Source organism: Triticum aestivum, chromosome 2D, assembly GCF_018294505.1.
Source record: "Triticum aestivum cultivar Chinese Spring chromosome 2D, IWGSC CS RefSeq v2.1, whole genome shotgun sequence".
NCBI lineage: Eukaryota > Viridiplantae > Streptophyta > Magnoliopsida > Poales > Poaceae > Triticum > Triticum aestivum.
The window spans coordinates 611592852-611617098 of NC_057799.1; the positions used below are offsets into that span (position 1 = coordinate 611592852).

Sequence of the window (24247 nt, forward strand, 5' to 3'; positions counted from 1 at the left end):
GATTGGAGCAGAAGATCTACTCTTCATGAGGGAGGGGTAGAAGATTGCGTGTGTGAGAGAGAAGGTCGTGTGATGATTGATGAGTTGGCAACACGTGTATGAGTTGGGTGGTTTATAGGAGATGAAATATGGGCGACAGTCAGAATAAATCAACCGACTACGTACCTGAACAGGAGTTGAACTAAAATGTCAATTAGTTAGGTGCACGCGACGAACCGGAGCTGTACAAATATTCTGGCTTCCTCACTTGAGTATGACTTGGTAGCCAGGTAACACTGTATCAATGGAAGAGAACCTACGTCGTTTACCGTGCCTATATGCATACGCACGCACGCACGAATGCGATAGAAACTTTCTCCATCTTTTTCGCTGACAAAGGTGCTGAGCTAATCCGGATAATTAAGCAGCAACGTACGACTTGACCTAGTAATTCACGCATACCAGCTTCGTTAATGTACTGAGGTGTTGTGCATATGTAATTAATAGATTAGAGCATCTACAACCGGACCTCTCAAACCCGGCTCATATGTCCGGACGGACCGTCCAGTCACTGTTCGGTCACGATTTTTTTATCCAGACGGGCTCCTTAAATAAGTCTCAAACGCCCGGGGTGACCGGAACCCCCCATATCCAGCCCAAATATGGGGCGGCTATGGGGGCGTCCGGGCACGCCCGCCACGTCGGACCCGACAGCCCAACCCCACCCCAGATTGCACCAAATCCACCAAACCCTTCCTCCTCCTCCCGCCACCCTCCAACCATTCCCGCGCTCGGACCCTCGCCAGCCTCCACCCTTACTCCCAATCCTCACCTCCGGCCCCGATCCACCACCGGAGATGTCGTCCAGCCCGACCCACACCACTGCGACGAAGACGCAGTCCGTCTCGTCCGTCGGAAGCGTGATTTCATCGGTGGCAACTTGCAAGGAGGAGAACGTCGCTCGCAAGTTGCGGCGATGCCGGGAGAGAGGGAGGCGGCGGCGGCGCAGGGAGGTTCGGACATGGTGGAGCAGTTGTCTCCTCTGCCGAGCCCGGATCCCCGCACCCCTTCCCTCCAAGTGCCTATGGGGATTACGCTGTCTGACCCCCTTGGGACACAGGATGATTCGAGCGCCGGCTAGGCCATTCTAGAGAGCTTTCCGCCCACGCAGATGCCGACGGTCGACGTGTGTGACTCGCCGCAGCTCGTTCGGGCGCGGATGAGCACAGGCTCCGGCAGTGCCCGGGCTGCCCTCAACATGTTCGACGGAATGACCGAACAAGAGTCGGTGCGTTTTCTTTGCGCTTGTCCGGTCATATTTTAGCATAGACCACTAGTTCATTTCGCTCATGATGAATGCTTGCAAATCTTAATCATGTAGGAGGCGTTCTTGTCGAACATGATCAATGACAATGAAGAACTGAGGCCATCCGTCTGGAGCAGGACGCATTCCGCTCGGAGCAGGCGCCCAGCCAGTGATCCGAGGCCATCCATCACGCTCGAACATTGATTTCATTTTTCCATGTCCGATTTGTTGAACTATGATTTGCTTTGCTTTGTTTCAAACTTTGGCATTCGGACAGTTCGTATCGAATGATCGACGTGCATGGATTGCATGGATTTGAGGATCGAAATTTACGGTATGTGGATGTGCGGCGCAACATTTGAGAGGTGCCCGGTCAGTACCTGCGGACGCGTCCGCGGGCGTAAGAGGGGGCCGGATGAAAAAAATTAAGCACTCCCTCTGTAAACGATTATCATACGATTTTTATCACGCTGAGTAGTGATCTAACGCATCTTATAATAATTTACAGTGAATAGATTATAATTAAACATGATATAATTCGAACCTGCAATGCGTACCTACCTATCGGCTCGGTGGGTTTGCCCATCCATACGTGGCGCCACGGTATCCTGCAATGCTTTTGATCTTCTGTCAGATTGCATGCATCATCAACTATAACAACGGAAGAAAATAGGCGATCTAATTTAGTCAAATATATTTGGAGGGAAGAGATAGAATAAACTTTTTCGAGCGATGTTATGAATCGCCATGTTGGAAACTTGTCCCAATGCCCATACTGTACACATGGTGCGGAGGACTTAGCCCATATGTTGTTTAAGTGTGTAAGGGCGCAAGCAGTTTGGGAAGCTTTGGGAATCGCAGCTGATATTAACTTTGCTTCATTGACTGATCGAGCAGGTTCAGCAGTCTTGGAGTTCATTTTATGTGATGATTCTTATCGGGGACAATATTCTGGATTGGTCGAGCTACCAGAGCTCATATCAACAGTTTTGTTGGTTCTTATGGTGGTAAAGAAGACAATTCGTGTGAAGGGAAGAAATATTGACTTCAGAACGAACAACGCCAGCGGTGGTTGCCCTAGCAACTAATTTCGTGCGCGGAGCACAAGCTAAATCTACACCCAAGATCAACAGGGTCTTGTGGTGCTGTCATCCGTGATCACCGGGGATCTTTCATGTCGGCGTCCACGGCGAGATTAGAACATGTAGTTGATGTGTTCACGGCAGAAGCGGCAACTCTGCTTGAAGGACTGAAGCTAGCAAGAGATACGGGATGCAATAACTTGGTGGTGAGATCGGATAATATCACGGTGGTGGATGCACTTAAATTCAATGGAGGTTACTCTATGGTGGCAGCGCCGGTTCTTGATGAATGTCGTAGTTATCTAGTAGATTTCGGGAGGTTTACTATTGAGCATTGTATTAGAGAGTCAAATTATGTAGCTCCTGAGCTGGCTAGATGGGGATGTGCTAATAATCCATCCCATTGGATTGATGCCCCGCCTGATTTCATTGTGAGTCTGCTAGCAGACGATATATCATTCCTTTGATTAATAAAGTAAGCTTTTTCGTTTAAAAAAACTTTTTCTAGCGAACTGGTACACAATTTTTTATGCAAGTTCATTTTTGACTTTTGACCGGGTACGAGGACAGACGTGGTAAAAGTAAAAAGTAAAATCAAAAGCGTGTCTGCTACCTTTCATCGCAGCATGCGTGACTGACTGCGGCCAGGAACACCTATTGATCATGTAAAAAAAAAATCTGTCTATTTGAACTGTCCAAATGACGTACTCCCTCCGTCCCAAAATTATTGTCTTAGATTTGTCTAGATACGGATGTATCTAATACTAAAACGTGACTTGGTACATCCGTATTTAGACAAATCTAAGACAAAAATTTTGGGACAGAGGGAGTAATATCTAACCAAAACAACATCACAATCTTTTGCAGGTCATCTTCCGGGCGTCTGGATGTATCCGTGCATGGGTGCTACTCAGGAGTATGGAGTCAAGGAGCTTCTAGCCTATGGGTGCAACCGGTGGGAGACGGTAGCGCGGGATACATACAACTGATTTGGATGGCAATCCAATAATAAGATAGAAGTTTAGTCATCTAGTCCTATTTTTGCCGGTTGTGACATTTTATTCCTTTCGTTTGAGTTTGTTTGCGAACATTTGTTGAACTTCCAGCATCGATGTTACTTTGTTTAATAAAATGGTTGTGTGCATCACTTAATGCAGAGACTGGGGGGCAATTCTCCTTTTCGAAAAAAAGAACACCTATTGATCATGTCAAAAAAAAAGTAATATCCTTTTTTTAACACAAGAGTAAATATAAGTTATGTGTAATATCATCAGAATTTTTTCCAAATCTAAATACAATATTTATGGTATATAACATATACTCCATTCGACTTCCTCTCGTTTTCCTCCCCTAATCCTACACGGCTAGGGCAAACTCTCCCCTCCAAACTTCATTCGCGAGCCTGTGGATTCGTCTTCTCTATGCCCACCGCTCCAACGCCGAGTGGCAGGGAGGGGAATCCCGGTGCCTCCGTTTCAGTTATTTGGTGGTCTCCGAATCTTGATGTAATTTTTATTATGTTTGATATGATTTGTACTTCCGGTGAACTTTTATAATAGATTTGATGTTATTTGCAAAAAGGAAAAACGTATCCTCCATTGGTTTCTAACAATAAAAACTTATACTTCCTTGACCGCAAAATATAGCACATGTTACTTCAAACTCACATAGCAAGTCGATAAGAGGTGCCATTTAGGGTTCATGCATTGGTAATAGAGTTGTTGATCATAAATGCTTCTGTACGAATTGGCTTACTACGTCTTGTTTTCGTAATATGCCTTACAATATGGGGAAACTAAGATGAGCTATGTTTTATGACAGAGGGAGTATTTTGTTAGTAAAATTCATGTTCAAAATTTGACCCCAAATACAAGGGTGCCTTACAAGCATGGGAGAAGGATGTATATCATTTTAATTAAAAAAATGGAGTCTACTCTACTATTAAATACTTTGTCTGTCTAAAACATACTACCTCCATCCCATATTAAGTGTCGCTTAAGTGGATGTATCTGTGACACATGGAGTAACATATTATGATAGAGTGTATCTTGATTCCATGACGAGGTTACCCAATGGGACTGGCATATGTAAAGAGAATTTCTAGACTTTCTCCTATAAATAACTTTATATATCACCTAATTAAACATAAGTCCCAATAGCTTGAAGTGTTTGGGAGGATTGCACCTAGTCCTTTCCGCTAAAACGAACTCTCAATGTTTTTTTCCTTTGATATTTCTTCCAACTATTTGCATATAAACAACATTTGACCTATACATGCATAACATGTTATTTCGGACTCCATGTTTGCAACAACATATTAGAACCACATTTCAAATTTAATGTTTTCAACATTTCTAAAATTCAAACACTATATAGGGTCCAAATGAAGTAAATAATCCAAAATAAGAAGATAAAAGCATGATAATTATCACAAGAATGAACTACCGCCAATGAAGCTCCCACAAGGGCTTGACATGGTCATTTTGGAGTTGGTCACAAGATCCCTAGTTCTTGATCTTTTGATGTACTTCAAGGAACTACTAGTACTACCACAGGCAAAGCACCGGCAAGCCCCCGTTGGGACGCCATGCATTGCAGCACCGTTACAGACCGTCTGCAGTTGATCCCCGCCTGCATCAATGACGACTACTGTGATGGGGTGGGTTGCAACATCACCGGATGTGGCAACCCCGACGGCTAGCCTGCAGCACTGCATCGCCCCACGGTGAGTTGGTCAATGTTGCGTAGCTCCTCACTGTGGCCTCGGATGGCAGCATGTGAAGCAAGCGGCGACCGCCTTGCGACATTGTTGATGTCTACGCCACTGGCGGCTACTACCCTCATGGCCCTGCGACCCTGCCGTCACCATGAGTAACATCGCCCCTTTGCAGCAACAGCTCGTCGTGACCATCGCCAAACAACATCGTCGCAGTGTAGCGATGATCCCCTCGTAGCAGCAGCATCTTCCTCAACCGAGGTTGGGAGAGGGTAGTGAAATAGGGGAGGTTCTGGGGGAGATAGGAAAGCAAGGTTGTAGACGGATTGGGAAGAGAGGAGAGCAAGATTTTCTCGATTCAAGGAAGATGACGACTCGATCGAGAAAAGGGTATAAGGTTTGCGGGGATGATCGTTGAGGGGATGAGCGATGAGTAGGGCCATAGGGACGCGTGTGGCGGCTGAGAAAAACATGGAATCGGTCATGGAAAATAAAATGTTTCCCTTTAATTAATTTATCTTACTTGCAACCTACACAACAATTATCGCGTCCCCGCAAATAAAAACAATTATCGCAGATTGTTTACAGATAACATAAACCATAGGCTCGGTCACTTTTCAACATTGTCAATGGGAAGCAAATAGGGTGGCGCATAAATTGGCGAGACTCGGTTTTGTTTTGTTTTGTTTTGGGATTCCAATCCTTCTATTTTATCATTCCTGATGCAACAAACAGAGTTTCTATTCTCAAGTTGAAAAAAAGTGCGCCAGTAAGCTTTGTCTATTTTTTTAGGGTCTTAAGCTTTCTCTATGTGAGCCCCTATTTGACGCTCAAATAGGCAGCACCACGCACAGTAGGCAGTCCGAGTGGGCTGGCCCATTGGGTGGCATCACATCGAGCAAGTCGCACTGCGTGGATTTGAACCGGCGAGTAGCCGGCTAGCCGCAGAAGCTGACTAGCGTGGTTGATTTTAGAGCAACGCAAACCTTAAAGAACCCATTATAGCCGTAGAATCGGACTGCTCTACTATAGCAAATCGGAATCAGTTACTGTCTAGTGAACATATCTTTCAACAAATTGAGAAACATTTTTTCTAAATGTATATTTCGAAAGGTGCGAAAATTTTCTGAATCTGTGAACAATTTTGCAAAGACAGAAACATTTTTTAATATCTTAACAAACTTTTAAAAAAAGCGCAATATTATTTTTGAAAAAATTGAACACCTTTTGAAGTTGTAATTTTTATGAAATTCCAAATAATTTTTGAATCCATGAAGATTTTTTGAATTTGTGAACAAAAAATTCAGAATTGGAACATTTTTTTGAAATTCCTGAACATTTTTTAAACGTGGATATTTAATTCATGAACATTTTTAAACGCAAACATTTTTTGAATTTGTTAACAAATTTTGATTTTTTTCAAAAAAATTCCTCCTCATTTTTTCAAACGCAATTATTTTTGGAATTTCCGAACAAATTTTGGGAACTGAAAAAATAAAAATAAAATTAAGAACTGAAAAGCAAACAGATGGTTTAGGAACCTTCTGGAAGGTTCCCAAAACTAGTCAGGAACCTTCCAGAAGGTTCGCGCGCTCAGATGGGCCGGCCCATTCTATCGAAGAGCTCTACGTTTTTCGTCTTTGTCTAGCGATAGCTGTTTTTTGTGAGAAAATAAATTTACTCTTGTTCTTTTGGCGGTGACATGAGATTAGAGAGTTCTGTCCTGGCAGATCCGATTATTCAGATTTGTTGAGTTTATCTTGGTATGTTAAAAAGAATTGTTGGTATGATTCTTTGTGAAGTTGAAATCTTTCATGGGTAACATGGTGAAGATATTGTCATCCGACGGCCTGCATTTCTAGGGGATCATCCTCGGCCCACGTATGTTCATCGATCAAGGCTTCACATCTTTTTGGATGGGCGACTGGCGCTTTCAAGAACCATTATTGGCAATGTTTGTCCGGGTGAAAGAGTGGCAACATCGTTGCTCGAGTCCAATTGGAGCCTTTCTGAAGTCTTTGGAGTATTTCTTTTAGCAGACATTGATACCGCGAATAAGGTGTTTCTAAAATATTTCAGTGTAATTCTTAGTCATAGGAGTTACTTTATATTTTTCTGGAGATCCAAATTCAATCAGTGCACCTGTAATTGTTGTGATTATGAACAAAATTACACGTGTTTAAGAAGAAAAAAAGGAAATTCCCTCCTCTATCTAGAAAAATACTCACTCTATCTTACTTGCAATGCAACTGAGCTGGATTTGCAATTCGGAAGTACAGTGTTAAGTGAAAATGGCCCACATAAGAAAAAAGAGGAATCGCCGCCTAGTGTAACCCTAATGAGGCCATCCAAAAAAAAAACTAGTGAGGCCGCCAGAGTTCGACGCGATAGACGGCGAAGTCGGAGGCCTGGGTGGGGTCGCGCAGCAGCGGCCTGGTGACCCTGTCGACCTCGGCCACATCGAAGCCGTGCTCCCGCAGCACGTCCACGCAATCCTGCACGCCACACCGCACCTCGCTGGCCGCCCACCCCACCGTGCCGTCCCGCCACAGCCGGCGCAACGTGGCCGCCATCGCCGGCATCTCCTCCGGATCATAGAACACGTCGGACATGAGCACCACGTCCACGGGCAGGAGCTCGCAATCGGGCAGGTCGGCGTCCTCGCCCCAGCGCAGCTCCCGCACGTCGGCCTGCGCGGGCGTGAGACCGTTGACCTCGGCGTTGGCCCTGAGGCCCGGCAGGAGCGGCCCCACGTCTGTGAGCACGCAGCGCGCGGCGCCGAGGCACGCGACGGCCGCGATGCCCGGGAGGCCGGTGCCGGCGCCGAGCTCGAGAACGGTGGCGCCGTGGATCGTCCCGGGTCTGGCCGAGGCGAGGTGGGTGGCGAGGACGACGGCGGAGTCCCAGAGCCAGGAGCCGGTGAGCGCCCGCCCCGTGGCCGGGTCGTGCGCGCCGTCGGGCTCCACCACGGCCAGGGCACGCCCGGCCACGTCGACGTGCAGCACCGCATGCATCACGTGTGGCTTATCTGCTTGATCGCGTTGGGCTCCAGGTTTAGACAGGCGGTATCAGATCGCATGGCTTTATTAACCGAAAGCTTCCGAACGAATAGAAGGTTCAGGATAATGCCGGACCGCCGCTTGGCTGTCGATTTGGCTCGATCTATCCATACCTGACCTGGATGTGTCCGTGTTCCTTACAGACTGGATTTGTATGCCGTGTTCAATTCACAAGTCGGGGCCTCTTGCATTGTTATCTGTATAAGCAAAAAAAGGAAAAATTGAAAAGGATTAGATCTATTACTCGGGAGAGTACACAGGATCTCAAACCGAACGAACAAAATTGTCGCCAGAACGAGCGACCGACGCGACGTTGTCGCCGCTCTTCTATCGGACCCAGCTTGAACTTGTCGATAACAATCGGGAAGTCTTTGTGCACGTGCCCTTAAGGACTTGTCGTCGTTGAACCTTTGCATAGATTTGAAGCACCTGGCACCAAATTTCACCACATGACGAGAAACCCTAACCTCACTGTCCTAAGGAGAAGGAGAAAATCTACGCCGGGGCTCCGTCGACTACATCCATACATGTGTTGGTGTTCTTCCCAACTATATACACTAGTAGGAAAATGGGCTTTTACCCCGGTTTGTAAGGGCCTTTTGTCCCGGTTCTCGAACCGGGACTAAAGGGTCGTTACTAAAGCCCTAACCCTTTAGTCCCGGTTCTTACACGAACCGGGACAGAAGGTCCTCCACGTGGCCGCTGCTGCCAGCCCAGGCAGGGGGGCCTTTGGTCCCGGTTGGTGCCACCAACCGGGACCAATAGGTAGGGCCTTTTGTCCCGGTTGGTGTCACCAACCGGGACCAATAGGCATCCACGCGTCAGCAGCTGGCAGGAGCTGAGGTTTTTTTTTTTTTGAAAGGGGGTGGTTTAGGGGTTTTGGGGGGTTAATTTAGGTGTTTCATATATTGTGTTAGCTAGCTAATTAATAGAGAGAAGTGTCCACTCTTATCTCAGTGCTTGGTCGACGCTACGTACTATATACGTATGGAGAGGAGTAGACACGCTAGCTAGTAATCAAATGAAGAAAACAGAAGATCGTCATGAACATATGCATACAGAGAGAAGTGATATCGACCACCTCTCCTTCTCCGAGATATTGGTCGAACAACAAGTTCTCGTATATCTATCCGACACTACCGGCTACATATATACAATAATTATCTCTTACAATACAATCTCCTAATTAAATTGTAGGAACACAGGGTCCACATAGTATTCTCCGTTTTCAGTGATCACGTGGTCAAGGAAGAATGCCGCCAATTCCTCTTGAATTCCTCGCATACGATCTGGTGCTAGGAGTTCATCCCACTTCCGAAACATCTAATTTGAAGAAGGGGGTCAATACATATATATATGAATAAATGAAACTCAACACTAATGATGGTAATAAAATAAAATTGTGAATATTATTGCTTATGCACTTCATATTGTTCTTCAGTGTAGCCCCGCTCACAGGTCGTGTAGCGGATGGACTCGCAAACGTAGTATCCACAGTAATTATTCCCGGGTTCCTGCCACAACCACTTTACAAGAAATAGAGGTCAATTAAACTGATAAGTAAGCATGCTAAATGGTATTGATGAAACTAGCGCTTGAATCACTAGGAGATGCGCGAAACATGCTACTATAGTACTTACTTTCGGGTGATTAAATTGCAGCTTCTTCGGCAGTCCAGGAGCTTTTGAGGTGAATTTTCTCCAAACCCTGCTAGACAAAGAAAACAATTACTTGATATCAGGAAATGAACAAAGTTGCTGATATGGTGGATAATGATCGATTTAACTTACTTCTCGAGCATTTGAGTCATGTTCGCATAGTCCTGGGGATCTTTTCGTCTCGAGTCTAAGACGGTTACTACTCCCTGCTCAAGCTTAATCTCTAGGAGAATATAGTGGAAGCTGCACATGCATGCATAAGTCATCAATTACATTACCATAACCTGGACTAATAAGGGAAACCGAATATGCACAAGACAGTAACACTCACTTGAAGTTGTAAGGAAAGAGTATTATATCTTTGTTTTGATTTAATACCAACGATCGTAGCAAGTTGGCCTCGACTTCTTTGGGATGTTTTTCAACCGTATATGCATCTATGAGATTTGTGTTAATGAACCCAATATCACCGATTTGTCTTTTCTTCAATTCGGCGATCTTCAATCTGCATAATATAGTGAGGATAATTATAAATACATGCAATGAAAGAGCTGACCTATATAGAGAGACTTAATGACAGAAGTAGTACTACTTACAGACAGTAGCAAGTGATCGTTGTTTTATCGAGGGCCTTTTGATTGTAAAACTGGAAGAAATCCTCAAACGGAACATTCAGCAGATCAATTCCAACGAGGTCATGCTCCGGTTTAACTCTCAGCGTCAAAGTACCCATCCCATCAGACTCTCTGCAGGTTTTCATGTACCAATCATGTAGTCTTCGCATCATCATTGTTAGAGATCTTTCATCTTTGACGAGAGGCTTCCCGTAATGGTATTTGTGTTCGTCCACCTCCATGATTTCATAATGTACATCGTCGGGCAGGTAATCTCCAAGATTGCTATAACCGGGCACCATACTCGGATCATTAGCGACGATGTCTTTTGACACCTTGAGCGGGGGGCACGATTGGTTCGCTTGTTCGCCGAGCTGGGCAATTTTTTTCCTAGCTCGTCGTTCTTTTAACCTTTGATCACTGACAGTACTTCCCGACCGCTCCGCTTCGGCATATGTCTTTGCAAGAATGCGCTCATAGTTGCCTCTCGGCGGAGACTTTGGTGGTTTTGTCAGGGCAGCCAGAGTGCGCTTTGCTTTCACCGGATCTACCTTCTCCTCCGGAGGTGGATGTTTCTTTGCTTTCACCCGTTCAAAGAAGTTTGTCACTTCGGCTCGCACGATCTTCCTGGTTTCCTCCTCGGCCCTCTCGTATGGTAACTTCTCTGGAGTCTTCAGAGAAGGACCGAATCTGTATTGCCTCCCGCCTCTGGCAGCTGTACTGCTAGACGCCGGCAGAGCAGACGGAGCGGCTGCGGCTGTCTTCTTTCCTTGCTTACGAGGCGGAGGAGAAGGACTACGACGCGCCGGAGCAGCCGCAGCGGCGGCGGGTCTCTTCCGCCCTTGCTGACGAGGCGGAGAAGGAGGAGGCTGGCTGCTCTGGCGCGCCGGCGCTGGCGGAGAAGGTGGCGGAGTGCCACCACGCGCCGGAGAAGGAGGCTGAGTGCCCTGATCACTCGCCGGAGGAGGAGGCGGAGGAGGAGGCGGAGTGCCCTTACTCGCCAGAGCCGTCCAGTTCGGAAGCTTGATGAGCTCCTTCCGCCATAGGCATGGAGTCTTCAGAGCAGAACCTAGCCGAGTCTCCCCTTCACCGGTAGGGTGGTCAAGCTGGAGCTCCTCAAATCCCTCCGTTATTTCATCCACCATCACCTAGCATATCCTTCTGGAATCGGCCGGCAGTGGTAGGTTGCGCCGGGTTCAGGAGGTAAAACAGAGCCAACAGCCGCCTTGACTTTGAAGTTCTGCCATTCCGCCATAAGGTGGCAATGTTGAGACTCCGTGATAGCATCCACGGGGTAGCTAGCAGGAGCCGCATGCTCCAGCTGAAGCAGCTCGGTGGAAGCCACGCTGCTTCTCCACTAAGATGGCGGTGTAGCTTCGGGGGCAGTTTCGGCATGTCGATTGCCGTCTCGTTCCTCTAGCGCTTGAACCCTTTCGTGCAGCTTCTGAATTTGGATCTGCTCCACTTTTTTCCTCCTCTCCTGGCTTTTGTAACCGCCCGCGTCCAGAAAACCAGCCTTCCACGGAACGGAGCCTGGCGTGCCTCGTGTCCGTCCAGGGTGCTCAGGATTCCCGAGGGCCATTGTGAGCTCGTCGTTCTCTCTGTCTGGAACGAACGTCCCTTCCGGCGCTGCATCGATATATTACTGAATCTTCTTGACTGGTATTTTCAAAAGCTCGTTCGTCCAAACGCACCTCCCTGATACAGGGTCCAAGGTTCCGCCAGCCCCGAAGAACCAAGTCCGGCAACGGTCTGTCCAGTTCATTGTCTATGGTTCGATCCCTTTTTCAAGTAGATCATTCTCAGCCTTGGCCCACTTAGGTCGGGCTTTGAGGTAGCCACCTGACCCCATGCGATGGTGAAGCTTCTTCTTTGCAGCATTCTTCTTGTTTGTCGCTGACATCTTCTTACTCTTTTCCGATGTCTTGTGGGCCACAAATGCGGGCCAGTGATCTCTGATCTTCTCATACCGGCTGATGAATTCTGGTGTCTCTTCTTTGTCGACAAACGTTTTCAGCTCTTTCTTCCACCTCCTGAATAGGTCTGCCATCTTCTTAAGAGCATGAGACTTGATTAATTGCTCTATAACTAGCTTCTCCGGATCCTCCTCTGGCGGTAGGGTGAAATTTGCCTTCAGCTCAGTCCAAAGATCATCTTTCTGCATATCATTGACATAAGACACCTCAGGGTCTTCCTTCTTAGGCTTATACCATTGGTGGATGCCGATCGGGATCTTGTCCCTAACTAGAACCCCGCACTGAGCAGCAAATGCATCCTTTGTCCGGATGGGTTCAATCGGTTGGCCGTCGCGCGCGATTGCTGTGATCTCAAACCTTTCATCCGAGCGCAACTTTCTCTTCGGGCCTCGTCTCTTTACCGCAGTTGTGCTCGATCCGGAGGGCTAGAAAAAAAGAAGAAAGACGAGTGTTAATTAATATGTGTACATACCAAAACAATGAATGCATCAATTAGCTAGTCAGCACAGGCTTAACTAATATATTTACCTGGCCGGACTCTGTTCGGTCATCGGAGCCGTCACTACGGGCTCCTTCTTGCACCAGCATTGGGTCACCGGAGCCATCATAATCATGTCTTTCCTCCTCCACTCTTCGATCACCGTAGCCTGCTTCTTCACCCTGTTCTTCCAGACCATCATTGTCGTTAAGATACGACAAGATATCACCTCCGGCTAAGATTATGTCCCCCAACACCTCTTCTGCTTGCTCGTCTCGTTCGTGCTCCATTGTTTCTGCAAATATTACAACATGGCAATTATTACACAAACATGACAGCAGGTGGATATATTAGTGTAAACGTAGACCTAGCTTATTCCGGGTTTGGGGTGGCCTAGGCAACGCTTCAAGGGTAGGGGGGCGGCGGGAGGGGGTAGGAGACCGACATCGTTTTTTTCTAGGGTTTGGGTGTCCTCGAGAGTTTTGGTCGAGCGAGAGGGCCGCGGGGTGCTCCCGTGGTATAAGTTATCACGGTCGAGAGGGGGTATAAATATCGACCGTCCATCATGTCGAAGTTATCTGGGAGGGAGTTATATATATCGACAACGACGACATACATACATCGGAAAATAATGTTATCGGGGAGGGGGTATATCGACCCCCCCCCACGTGTTGAAGTTATCGGGAGGGGGTTATATCGACAACGACGACATACGTACATGGGAAAATAATATTATCGGCGGGGAGGGGGTATATCGACCTCCCCTCGTGTTGAAGTTATCGGGAGAGGGATATAACGACGACGACAGAACCGATAAAACATAAGAAAACGAAGAAGAAATAAAAAGAGGAGAAGAAGAAAAGGAATAGAGGAGAAGATCGATGAAAAAAAAGAAAAAAAAGAGGAGAAGAAGAAAGGAATAGAAGAGAAGAAGAAAAAATAGAAAAAATTCTATTTTTTCTTCTTCTCTCCTCTATTCCTTTCTTCTTCTCCTCTTCTTTTTTCCTCTTCTTATTTATTTCTCCTCTTCTTCCTCTCCTCTTCTTCTCCTTTCTTCCTCATCTTATTTTCCTTTTTATATGAACATATCATCATATATATGAACATACATTTTCTTTGCATATGCATATGAACATACATTTTCTTTGCATATGCATATGAACATACATACATTTTTCTTTCATATGAACATACATACATACATTTTCTTTGCATATGACCATACATACATTTTTCTTTGCATATGACCATTCATACATTTTATTTGCATATGCTTTGCATATAAACATACATACATATGAACATACATACATACATATAAACATAACATACATACACAAAAAATTCTAAAAATCTGCCTAAAAAATTCTAAAAATCTGCCTAAAAAAATTATATGAAAAAAAGCATACATCATCCATCCATCCATATAATCAACATATGCATATGAAAAAAAAATTATATGAAGAGGATCGAGGGGACAGGGAGGAAAGGGGGTCGCCGGAGCCGGACCGAACGGGGAGGAGGGGCGGCGTCGAGGCAGGGGCGGCAGTGGGGACGGGCGACGACGACAATGGTGGGGGCGGGCCGGGGCGCAGGGGCGCGGCCGTGCGTGCTCGGGGACAGGGCAGGGGCACAGGGCGGCGGCCGGCGTGGGCTCGGGCGCGGGGCAGGGGTACGGGGAGACGGGGATGGCGGCCGGCGGCGGCGACGGCGACGAGGAGCGCGCGAGCGATTTGGGCAGCCTGGCGGCGGGGGCAACTGGCGAGGGAGATGTGAAATTTTCACAAGTCCTGGTTATATAGCAAGGGCATTGGTCCCGGTTCGTGGCACCAACCGGGACCAATGCCACCCTTTAGTCCCGGTTGGTGCCACCAACCGGGACCAAAGGTCCCTTTTCAGCAGCGCAAAGGGCGGGAAGCGGCGGCCTTTGGTCCCGGTTGGTGGCACCAACCGGGACTAAAGGGGGGCAATTGGTCCCGGTTGGTGCCACGAACCGGGACCAATGCCCCCCCCTTTAGTCCCGGTTGGTGGCACCAACCGGGACCAAAGGCCTCTTGCTGCCCGCGTCGCGGCCAAAAGTTTAGTCCCACCTCGCTAGTTGAGAAGGGCTCGGAGTGGTTTATAAGCCCCGCTGCGGCTGCTGTCTCGAACTCCTCTCTATAGCAGGCTTCTGGGCCTAACTTTGGCGCGCTGCCCGTTGAGCCCTCTAGCCCTTCTGGGCCTGTATTTGCAAACCCGAGGGTTGGAGGGCCCAGCGGACAGCGCCCCAACAATTTTTTTGCGGCGCAAAGGGCGGGAAGAGGCGGCCTTTGGTCCCGGTTGGTGGCACCAACCGGGACTAAAGGGGGGGCATTGGTCCCGGTTGGTGCCACGAACCGGGACCAAAGGCCTCTTGCTGCCCGCATCGCGGCCAAAAGTTTAGTCCCACCTCGCTAGCCGAGGGGCGCCCGCACCAGTTTAAAAGCCGCGGCGCGGCTGCTGTTTCGAACTCCTCTCTATAGCAGGCTTCTAGGCCTAACTTTGGCGCGCTGCCTGTTTAGCCTCCTAGCCTTTCTGGGCCTGTATTTGCAAACCCGAGGGTTGGAAGGCCAAGCGGGCAGCGCCCCAACAATTTTTTTTGCTGTATTTAGTTTTTTTCTTTTCTTTTTTGCTTTATTTATTTTGTTTTGTTTCTACTTACAACAAAAAACATATTTACTTTATTTCTAATTACTTATTTATTTTACTTTATGATAATTCTTTTTGCTATTAAAGTTTCTATCAAAAAAAGTTCTTTATGAATTTTTTTTTGCTGTATTTAGTTTTTTGTTTTCTTTTTTGCTTTATTTATTTTGTTTTGTTTCTACTTACAACAAAAACCTTATTTATTTTATTTTGTTTCTAATTATTTATTTATTTTACTTTATGATAATTCCTTTTGCTATTAAAGTTTCTATCAAAAAAAGTTCTTTATGAAAATTCTTTTTGCTTTTAATGATTTTGAACAGAAAATACTTCGATAATTTTACTTGCATCAATTTTATATGATTTTAGTTTCAATAATAATAGAGGTTTCTTATAATGTTTTGAACAGAAAATACTTTGTTAATTTTAGTTTCATAAATTTTATAAGGTGTGGTGCACCTAAGGTGTCGAGCTCCTCTCTAAAGCAGGCTTACGAGCCTAACCTCTCTGTACATGCCTGTGGGCCTACTGGGCCTTGTGCGGGCCTGAATCCTGGCCCATGGATGGGTTTCTAATCGCATTCAGGCCGTGGTGGCCCAGTAGGTGGCATAATTTTTAGCTATGAGACCCTAAAATTGAAAAGCATTTCAAATGAACTCTGAAAAGGTTGAAAGTTGGCAAAAACTAGATGCACTTCTTGTACAAAACGGACAATGGTATCATACTCGTCTATTACAAAGTTGGCATGGTATCATCATAATAGTTGCGGGAGAAAGTCTTCATTTTTTCTTCGCTTGTGTCATTTGCTTATTGCGCCGTAACCATGGATAATCTTCATCGTTTATCAGGATGCTTGGGTCAGCCTTGACTTTGAAGGGAGGAATGTCATGAAACTTTTCATAATCTTCAGACATGTCTGTCTTGCCCTCCACTCCCACAATGTCCCTTTTTCCTGAAAGAACTATGTGGCGCTTTGGCTCATCGTATGATGTATTCGCTTCCTTATCTTTTCTTTTCCTCGGTCTGGTAGACATGTCCTTCACATAGATAACCTGTGCCACATCATTGGCTAGGACGAACGGTTCGTCAGTGTACCCAAGATTTTTCAGATCCACTGTTGTCATTCCGTACTGTGGGTCTACCTGTACCCCGCCTCCTGACAGATTGACCCATTTGCACTTAAACAAAGGGACCTTAAAATCATGTCCGTAGTCAAGTTCCCATATGTCCATTATGTAACCATAATATGTGTCCTTTCCCCTCTCGGTTGCTGCATCAAAGCGGACACCGCTGTTTTGGTTGGTGCTCTTTTGATCTTGGGCGATCGTGTAAAATGTATTCCCATTTATCTCGTATCCTTTGTAAGTCAATACAGTCGAAGATGGTCCCCTGGACAACGAGTACAACTCATCACAAACAGTGGTGTCACCTCTGAGACGTGTTTCCAACCAACTGCTGAAAGTCCTGATGTGTTCACATGTAATCCAGTCGTCACACTGCTCCGGGTGTTTGGAGCGCAGACTGTTCTTGTGTTCATCGCCATACGGGGTCACCAAGGTAGAGTTCTGTAGAACTGTGTAGTGTGCTTGAGACCAAGAATATCCGTCCCTGCATATTATTGAGTCCCCCCTCCAAGCGTGGCTTTTCCAGTCAGTCTCCCCTCATACCGCGATTTAGGGAGACCTATCTTCTTAAGGCCAGGAATGAAGTCAACACAAAACCCAATGACATCCTCTGTTTGATGGCCCATGGAGATTCTTCCTTCTGGCCTAGCGCGGTTACGGACATATTTCTTTAGGACTCCCATGAACCTCTCAAAGGGGAACATATTGTGTAGAAATACGGGCACCAGAATGACAATCTCGTCGACTAGATGAACTAGGACGTGCGTCATGATATTGAAGAAGGATGGTGGGAACACCAGCTCGAAACTGACAAGACATTGCGCCACATCACTCCTTAGCCTTGGTATGATTTCCGGATCGATCACCTTCTGAGAGATTGCATTGAGGAATGCACATAGCTTCACAATGGCTAATCGGACGTTTTCCAGTAGAAGCACCCTCAATGCAACCGGAAGCAGTTGCGTCATAATCACGTGGCAGTCATGAGACTTTAGGTTCTGGAACTTTTTCTCTGGCATATTTATTATTCCCTTTATATTCGACGAGAAGCCAGTCGGGACCTTCATACTGAGCAGGCATTCAAAGAAGATTTCTTTCTCTTCTTTCGTAAGAGCGTAGCTGGCAAGACCTTCATACTGCTTCGGAGGCATGCCGTCTTTTTCGTGCAAACGTTGCAAGTCCTCCCGTGCCTCAGGTGTATCTTTTGTCTTCCCATACACGCCCAAGAAGCCTAGCAGGTTCACGCAAAGGTTCTTCGTCACGTGCATCACGTCGATTGAAGAGCGGACCTCTAGCTCTTTCCAGTAGGGTAGGTCCCAAAATATAGATTTCTTCTTCCACATGGGTGCGTGTCCCTCAGCGTCATTCGGAACAGCTAGTCCGTCGGGACCCTTTCCAAAGATTGTAAATCATTGACCATAGCAAGTACGTGATCACCGGTACGCATGGCGGGCTTCTTCCGGTGATCTGCCTCGCCTTTGAAATGCTTGCCTTTCTTTCGACATTGATGGTTGGTCAGAAGAAATCGACGATGGCCCAGGTACACATTCTTCCTGCTTTTGTCCAGGTATATACTTTCAGTGTCATATAAACAGTGCGTGCATGCGTGGTATCCCTTGTTTGTCTGTCCTGAAAGGTTACTGAGAGCGGGCCAATCGTTGATGGTTACAAACAGCAACACGTGCAGGTTAAATTCCTCCTGTTTGTGCTCATCCCACGTACGTACACCGTTTCCATTCCACAGCTGTAAAAGTTCTTCAACTAATGGCCTTAGGTACACATCAATGTTGTTGCCGGGTTGCTTAGGGCCTTGGATGAGAACTGGCATCATAATGAACTTCCGCTTCATGCACATCCAAGGAGGAAGGTTATACATACATAGAGTCACGGGCCAGGTGCTATGATTGCTGCTCTGCTCCCCGAAAGGATTAATGCCATCCGCGCTTAAACCAAACCATACGTTCCTTGGGTCGGCTGCAAACTCAGCCCAGTACTTTCTCTCGATTTTTCTCCACTGCGACCCGTCAGCGGGTGCTCTCAACTTCCCGTCTTTCTTACGGTCCTCACTGTGCCATCGCATCAACTTGGCATGCTCTTCGTTTCTGAACAGACGTTTCAACCATGGTATTATAGGAGCATACCACATCACCTTCGCAGGAACCCTCTTCCTGGGGGGCTCACCGTCAACATCACCAGGGTCATCTCGTCTGATCTTATACCGCAATGCATCGCATACTGGGCATGCGTTCAGATCCTTGTACGCACCACGGTAGAGGATGCAGTCATTAGGGCATGCATGTATCTTCTGCACCTCCAATCCTAGAGGGCATACGACCTTCTTTGCTGCGTATGTACTGTCGGGCAATTCGTTATCCTTTGGAAGCTTCTTCTTCAATATTTTCAATAGCTTCTCAAATCCTTTGTCAGGCACAGCATTCTCTGCCTTCCACTGCAGCAATTCCAGTATGGTACCGAGCTTTGTGTTGCCATCTTCGCAATTGGGGTACAACCCTTTTTGTGATCCTCTAACATGCGATCGAACTTCAGCTTCTCCTTTTGACTTTTGCATTGCGTCCTTGCATCGACTATGACCCGGCGGAGATCATCATCCTCAGGCACTGGTTCCTCTTGATCTTCAGCAGCTTCCCCCTTGCAGCATCATTGGGCACATTGTCTGGTTCCTCTTGATCTTCAGCAGCTTCCCCCGTTGCAGCATCACCGTATTCAGGGGGCACATAGTTGTCATCGTCCTCTTCTTCTTCGCCGTCTTCCATCATAACCCCTATTTCTCCGTGCCTCGTCCAAACATTATAGTGTGGCATGAAACCCTTGTAAAGCAGGTGGGTGTGAAGGATTTTCCGGTCAGAGTAAGACTTCGTATTCCCACATATAGGGCATGGACAACACATAAAACCATTCTGCTTGTTTGCCTCAGCCACTTCGAGAAAATCATGCACGCCCTTAATGTACTCGGAGGTGTGTCTGTCACCGTACATCCATTGCCGGTTCATCTGCATGCATTATATATAATTAAGTGTGTCAAAAACCATTACAGAACATCATGAATAGATAATTAAGTGACCAAATTAATAGAAGTTCATCATCACATTAGAACCAAAGTACATACATAGTTCTCATCTAACAACATATATATAGCTCTCCAGAGCATCTAATTAATTAAACCATACATTGAAACTATGTAAAACATTTCAATGCGAAAACAAATGCGATCATAATCGCAACCAAGGTAACAATTGATCCAACGGCATAATGATACCAAGCCTCGGTATGAATGGCATATTTTCTAATCTTTCTAATCTTCAAGCGCATTGCATCCATCTTGATCTTGTGATCATCGACGACATCCGCAACATGCAACTCCAATATCATCTTCTCCTCCTCAATTTTTTTTATTTTTTCCTTCAAGTAATTGTTTTCTTCTTCAACTAAATTTAACCTCTTGACAATAGGGTCGGTTAGAATTTCCGGTTCAACCACCTCCTAGATAAATAAAATCTATGTCATGTTGGTCGGTATATTTGTCATAAACAATAAATGAACCAAATAGTTATAAAAAGATAATATATACCACATCCGAATCATAGACAGGACGAGGGCCGACGGGGGCGGATACCAAAACCATCGCACTATGTAATAAGAAGGAATAATAAAAGTAACAAAATTAGACAAGTAACTATCTAAAGTAAGAATTTTTTCCTTTCAGAAAGAAGATAAGAACAAGAGGCTCACCACGGTGGTGCTGGCGACGAGATCGGCGCGGGCGATCGACGGCGGTGAAGACGGGGACGAGACGTGACGGACCGCTAAACCTAGACAAATCTCGAGGAAAATGGAGCTCGGAGGTCGAGTTTCGAGAGGACAAAGATTAAGTAGTGTGGCTCAGACATTTCATCGAACACCTCAAGTGCATAGGAGGTGAGCTAGAGCACCCAAATGCCCTCCCCTCACCGGCCAGAAAAAACAGAGCACTGTGGAGTGCTCTGCTGTGGCAATGGGGTATATATAGGGAACTCTTTGGTCCCGGTTCGTGGCACCAACCGGGACTAAAGGCCTTTGGTCCCGGTTGGTGCCATGAACCAGGACCAATGCCCCCTTTAGTCCCGGTTGGTGGCACCAACCGGGACCAAAGGCCTTGTGCTGCCCCGCGTCAAAAGTTTAGTCCCACCTCGCTAGTTGAGAGAGCTCGAGAGTGGTTTATAAGCGCTGCTGCGCCCACCCTCTCGAACTCCTCTCAACTGCAGGCTTTCGGGCCTAACTGTTCTCTTTGCCTGTGGGGCCTACTGGGCCTTCTGCGGGCCTCAATCCTGGCCCATTGATGGGTTTCTAGTCGTATTCAGGCCGTTGTGGCCCAGTAGGTGGCATAATTTTTTTTCCTCTGTTTTTTTTCTCTTTTGCTTTATTTGTTTTGTTTTGTTTCTACTTACAACAAAAAACTTATTTATTTTATTTCTAATTACTTATGTATTTTACTTTAATTATTTTATTTTTATTTATTTTACTGCTGCTATTTTTATTTATTTTACTGCTGCTATTTTTACTTAATTTATTAAGGTTTATTTAGTTTTATTTATTTTATTAAGGTTTATTTATTTTATAAATATAAAAAATGAACATAGATGCGCTTATAGAGAAAATTAAACCTAAATTCATAGTAAATTTCTGTGAAATTTACTGTGAATTTAGGTCAAATTCCCTGTATAAGGGCATCTATTTTCACTTTAAGAGAAGCTCAACAAGGCATAGAGGGACGGGCTTATAAACTGGTGTGAGCGCCCTTCGGTTGGCGAGGTGGGACTAAACACAGGCCGCAACTAGGACCAGCCCTTTAGTCCCGGTTTGTGGTAGGAACCGGGACTAAAGGGTGGTGGGCCAGGAGCGTGGCCCATTGGTCCCGGTTTGTCCCACCAACCGGGACCAACGGGTCCGGACGAACCGGGACCAATGCCCCCACGAGGCCCGGTAGGCCCCTGGCCGCACGAACCGGGACCAATGCTCACATTAGTCCCGGTTCGTGACTGAACCGGGACTAATGTGAATATTGCCCTGTGACCAAAGCCCAGTTTTCTACTAGTGATATGTGCCTAACAACGCATCTAGGTTCAAGTTGTACCCACTTGCTCCTTCCAAGGGACACCTAGAGCTAGGGTTTCTCGTGCCTCCCATCGGCGCTGCCGATCTGCCTCGTCTCTTGTGGCCTCAGGGCCATGGAGGCGTAGTGGATATGAGCCCTTGTCGGCGGGAGGGCTCCGATTTTGGATGTCTTCTTGAGTTTTATTAGGGCTTTGGTCCGCTCACGGCGGCGCCGGCTCTTTGAAGATGGAATAAAGTTCTCCTTGCCTAGCCCTAGTCCCGGCGGTGCTTCTAGCTTTGTTGGAGTGCGTGTGGAGGTTTTTCTCCAGCGGATCTCACGGGATTCAATCGACATTTGTCTTCGGTGGATCCATGTAGATCCAGTCTTCGTTCGTATGCGTTTGTGTGGCTAGAGGTTGGATCCTTCCGATCAACGCTTCTCTTCATCGTCGGTATTTGTTGTTCTAGTGTGTTGGTCCTATAGGGCCTTAGCACGATGACTACTTGACTATCTACTACAACAAGGTTTGCTCAGCTCCACTGGCCAGGGGGGGGGAGGTGGTTGCATGCCTTCGGCTCGCTCCAATGCTTGTAGTCGTTGCTAGGTGGTCTATGGACCTGGATGTAATTTTACTTCTGGTGTTTATACTACCTTGATAGTTGATGAATGGATCGAAAGTTGTTCCCACAAAAAAAATGTGTGCCTTAAAAAATCTCTTTGACTGTAATTAGTCCTTTCCAAAAGGAAGTATGTAGGTTTCATGGTCACTACAAATGAATACATCATGAACTCTAGCATTAGCTATTGCCCATTATAATCATCCATGGGTGATTGCTCTTGAGGAGTAGGTGGTGTTGATGAGGAGGCACTGCTTGGCGACCGTGCGGAGGATGAGAGGGCAGTGCTTGGCCTTGTGGAGGGGAAAGTCCACTTAATGAGCCATCACCCATTGTTGGCCCACTCATCAATTTCATATGAAGATCAGAGAGCAGAGTGGGACAAAAGTAAGGACGGCAATGGGTACCCATTTGAAGGAAACATGCCCTAGAAGCAATAATAAAGTTGTTATTTTATATTTCCTCATATCATGATAAATGTTTATTATTCATGCTAGAATTGTATTAACCGGAAACTTGATACATGTGTGGATACATAGACAAAACACAGTGTCCCTAGTAAGCCTTTACTAGACTAGCTCGTTAATCAAAGATGGTTAAGTTTCCTAACCATAGACATGTGTTGTCATTTGATGAACGGGATCACATCATTAGGAGAATGATGTGATGGACAAGACCCATCCGTTAGCTTAGCATAATGATCGTTAAGTTGTATTGCTATTGCTTTCTTCATGTCATATGCATATTCCTTTGACTATAAGATTATGCAACTCCCGGATACCGGAGGAATACCTTGTGTGCTATCATAGTCACAACGTAACTGGGTGATTATAATATTCTCTACAGGTATCTCCGAAGGTGTTTGTTCGGTTGGCATAGATCGAGATTAGGATTCGTCACTCTGAGTATCGGAGAGGTATCTCTGGGCCCTCTTGGTAATGCACATCATAATAAGCCTTGCAAGCAATGTGACTAATGAGTTAGTTACGGGATGTATTACGGAATGAGTAAAGAGACGTGTCGGTATCGAGATTGAACTAGGTATGAAGATACCGACGATCGAATCTCGGGCAAGTAACATACCGATGACAAAGGGAATAACGTATGTTGTCATTGCGGTACAACCGATAAAGATCTTCGTAGAATATGTAGGAACCAATATGAGCCTCCAGGTTCCGCTGTTGGTTATTGACCGGAGAGGTGCGTCGGTCATGTCTACATAGTTCTCGAACCCGTAGGGTCCGCACGCTTAACGTTCGATGACGATTTTATTATAATAGTTGTGTGATTTGGTGACCGAATGTTGTTCGGAGTCCAGGATGAGATCACGGACATGACAAGGAGTCTCGAAATGTTCGAGAGGGAAAGATTCATATATAGGACGATAGTATTAGGACACCGAAAGTGTTCCAGGGGTACCAGGTACGTATCGGGTCACCGGAAAGGGGTTCCGGGCACCCCCGGCAAAGATATGGGCCTTATGGGCCAAGAGAGGGACAGACCAGCCCCTGGTGGGCTGGTGCGCCCCCATATAGGCCAAAATAGGAGGAGAAGGAACGAGGGGAAGGGAGAAGGAAATGGGAGGATTCGGCCTCCCCCTTTCCTTCTCTCCGCCCTCTCTTTCCTTCCCCCTCCGACACTTATGGAAGGGGGAGGCTGACTTGTGGGAGGCGCCCAAGTAGGATTACTCCTACTTGGGGCGCCCCTTGCTGCCCCTCTCCCTCTCCCACCTATATATATGTGGGGGGCACGGCTAGAACACAGAACATTGATTCCTAGCTGTGTGCGGCGCCCCCCTCCACAGTTTACGCTTCTGGTCATATTCATGTAGTGCTTAGGCGAAGCCCTGCGCGGATCACTTCACCATCACCTTCACCACGCC

At 46.5% G+C, this 24247-nt stretch overlaps 1 protein-coding gene across 1 annotated transcript; it reads right to left on the reverse strand.

Moving 5' to 3' along the window:
* Positions 1-7290: 7290 nt before the first annotated feature.
* On the reverse strand, positions 7291-8228 carry LOC123050391 (methyltransferase-like protein 23). Its single transcript, XM_044473194.1, has one exon. It carries the CDS (start codon positions 8095-8097, stop codon positions 7444-7446), a length of 654 nt encoding a protein of 217 aa, XP_044329129.1. The 5' UTR covers positions 8098-8228; the 3' UTR covers positions 7291-7443.
* Between the last annotated feature and the right edge of the window lie 16019 nt (positions 8229-24247).

Coding starts and splice junctions, on each gene's coding strand:
- LOC123050391 (XM_044473194.1), bottom strand. CDS start 8,097: ATGCATGCGGTGCTGCACGTCGACGTGGCCGGGCGTGCCCTGGCCGTG.